Source organism: Lactuca saligna, chromosome 9, assembly GCF_052625555.1.
Source record: "Lactuca saligna cultivar CGN05327 chromosome 9, ASM5262555v1, whole genome shotgun sequence".
Classification (NCBI taxonomy): domain Eukaryota; kingdom Viridiplantae; phylum Streptophyta; class Magnoliopsida; order Asterales; family Asteraceae; genus Lactuca; species Lactuca saligna.
In genome coordinates, this window is record NC_136425.1 from 32,120,421 (window position 1) to 32,122,840 (window position 2,420).

General features: G+C 35.3%; 1 protein-coding gene across 1 annotated transcript; it reads right to left on the reverse strand.

Moving 5' to 3' along the window:
• Positions 1-330: 330 nt before the first annotated feature.
• LOC145018435 (putative WRKY transcription factor 70) lies at positions 331-2,162 on the reverse strand. Its single transcript, XM_078976327.1, has 3 exons — positions 1,758-2,162; positions 1,413-1,517; positions 331-929 (listed from the first exon to the last, which is right to left on the reverse strand). The coding sequence occupies exons 1-3, from the start codon at positions 2,108-2,110 to the stop codon at positions 425-427; spliced, it is 963 nt and encodes a 320-aa protein (XP_078832453.1). The 5' UTR covers positions 2,111-2,162; the 3' UTR covers positions 331-424.
• Positions 2,163-2,420: the final 258 nt, after the last annotated feature.

Sequence of the window (2,420 nt, forward strand, 5' to 3'; positions counted from 1 at the left end):
TTGAATTACAACGTTGAACGGAAAGAAAACACAAACGCGCACGCGTAATCAAATATGGATATAAGTTTTTTTTTTTCAAAAATGTATACACTATTACATGTATCATGTATGTAATACCAACTAACATCGCAATGTCATTTTATAAGACGTTTGAATATCAGATCAAGTTTCTTGATCTTTGAAAATGAAAGTTATTTCTAATTTAAACGTAATTTAGAATTTTGTAGTTGTCTATCTTTCTAACCATTTGATCAACACATATTGACAAACAAATCACAAGACAATAACTCCAGATAATCTCATGCCTAACGTACGGTTGGAATCAAACTCTTGTTTAACCAAATTCATAAATCAATTTCATAAACGAAGTTTATATGCATCTTACCATCTATAAATTTAAAACAAATTCTGCAATAAAAACTAACTACGAGCACATTTCAAAGGGGAAATCACCAAAAACATTGCTTCCAATGATATTATCTATCTCATAGCCATAGGTACTGCATGTAGACGAATATACCTCTGAAGATATTATGTCCTCATGGTCTAGCCCGGAAGACATCATAGACATAGGTTCCGATGGAACTTGTTTGGTCAAATCCCATGGAAGGTAATCATCGGATGAAGAAGCTTCGTTGTGCCTGAAAACTAAAGATGGAAAACCCTCCTTTGGATCGTGTTTTGCGGTGGGGAAACAAGAGTCGACTTGCTTGTTGTTATTAAGTCCCGTTCCTTCAAAACTAAGAACGAATGAGTTATCCTTATGGTCTGGAGAATCCAAAATGATTAAAGGGGATCTTAGCAAGTTGTTGCAAGTATGGTGTCCACTGTAGGTTATCTTATACTTTGGTGGCTCATCTTCAGTCATTTGAACTTGTTTGGTTGCGCGGCACCCTTGGTCGGTTTTGTGTGTGCACCTATAATAGTTCCTGCAGATTAATATACAAACACATCAACAAAATGATCAACAAAACATATGTCATCAAAATGTTTTCCAATATCTCTTAAATGTATAGTATACTACCCTAACTATATATTGTGGTTTACATTCCATGAAGTAAATCTTACATATTCTGAATTGACCAGTTGTAACCTAGGTGGATCTTTTTTAACTTGTTAGTAAAATCTAAGAAATACAAAAGTGGTCATAGGTTAACCAGTTGTGTTATACAAGACTTCATCTCAATATATAATTAAACTCATTTGTCTTTAATTAACCTACTTAATAAGTAAACGTAATATTTTATATCCAACTAAAGGATTTTGTCTTTAATCGACTTAGCTGTCGATTCTGACGAACTTTAGAATCTGTACAGGTATCATTAATAGGATAGTATAAGGTTGAAAAACTTATCCATACAATGAGATCTAATAAGTTATTGAAATAGTGAAATCGAGAAGATTTTAATTACCTTTGATGTGTAGCGTTGAGGATGACTTTTTGACCATATTTTCTCCAAGCATGCCCATCATCAATCAACCTCGGAGTTATCTTTATAGATGTCCATGAATCTTTTCTGCATATGCCCAATTAAAGAAACTAGTTTTTAGCAACTCGATATGCATATATATACATACACATATAAAGGGATGTCTTTATGAAAATATAAACTTGTTTTTTCATAGGGTAGTGTTTTATCTTTTTTGGATGAAGGTAAGTAATCTCGTACAATCAACATCATTTGCACATAAAGCATACTTTTACCTATTCATATCCATTATCAGTGATAAATCATTGCAATAAAGTATAAGCATACCTCCTTTTGTAACACCCCCTTTTAACTTTCAATGGCGTTAGGGTCTTGGTACTTTCGCCGTAATTTTCTGACTTTTGGTCATCCCAACTGCCCGGAGATCTAATATCACCAGTCGGAATATGAGGAACTTCTTCAAAGCTAGAACTAGAAGAGTTCAAGATCGAAAGGGTGTTATCAAACATTCCCAAGATCTCCCCCACCACATCATCAACTGAGTTGATGTCAGGCTCAATCTTTTCCGATCGTCGGAGCATCTCCCGGAGCTTACTGGTTAAGTGTTGACCTTGGGTGAGTTTTTGAATGGCTTTGATCCGGGTGCTTGGTAAACTCTCTGGCCAACAGGAACTCTCCATACAATATTTGTTGTGAGATCTGTTCGCGAGAAGTACGACTCTAAAGCTCACCTCCCAATAATATAACAAACGAAAATACTGTATTCTATTAATTTAAATAAAAATTAAAATTAACAAATGGCCAAGTGGTTCCAAGGAAATACTAAAAACTTTTAGGAGATTAATATCCACGACCACGCGCCATGCGACCGTATTCTACTTGAGAAGAAAGCCATATGTTCTAACACGCTCATACGAGAGGGTGGGTAAAAGATAAGTGACGTTTCACCATGTTCATCTTGTGACGCTTGCATGGCCACCGTATGGCGCC

Coding starts and splice junctions, on each gene's coding strand:
- LOC145018435 (XM_078976327.1), bottom strand. CDS start 2,110: ATGGAGAGTTCCTGTTGGCCAGAGAGTTTACCAAGCACCCGGATCAAA. Junction 1,518..1,757: donor AGGGGGTGTTACAAAAGGAG/GTATGCTTATAC, acceptor GGGCATATGCAG/AAAAGATTCATGGACATCTA. Junction 930..1,412: donor CTCAACGCTACACATCAAAG/GTAATTAAAATC, acceptor ATTAATCTGCAG/GAACTATTATAGGTGCACAC.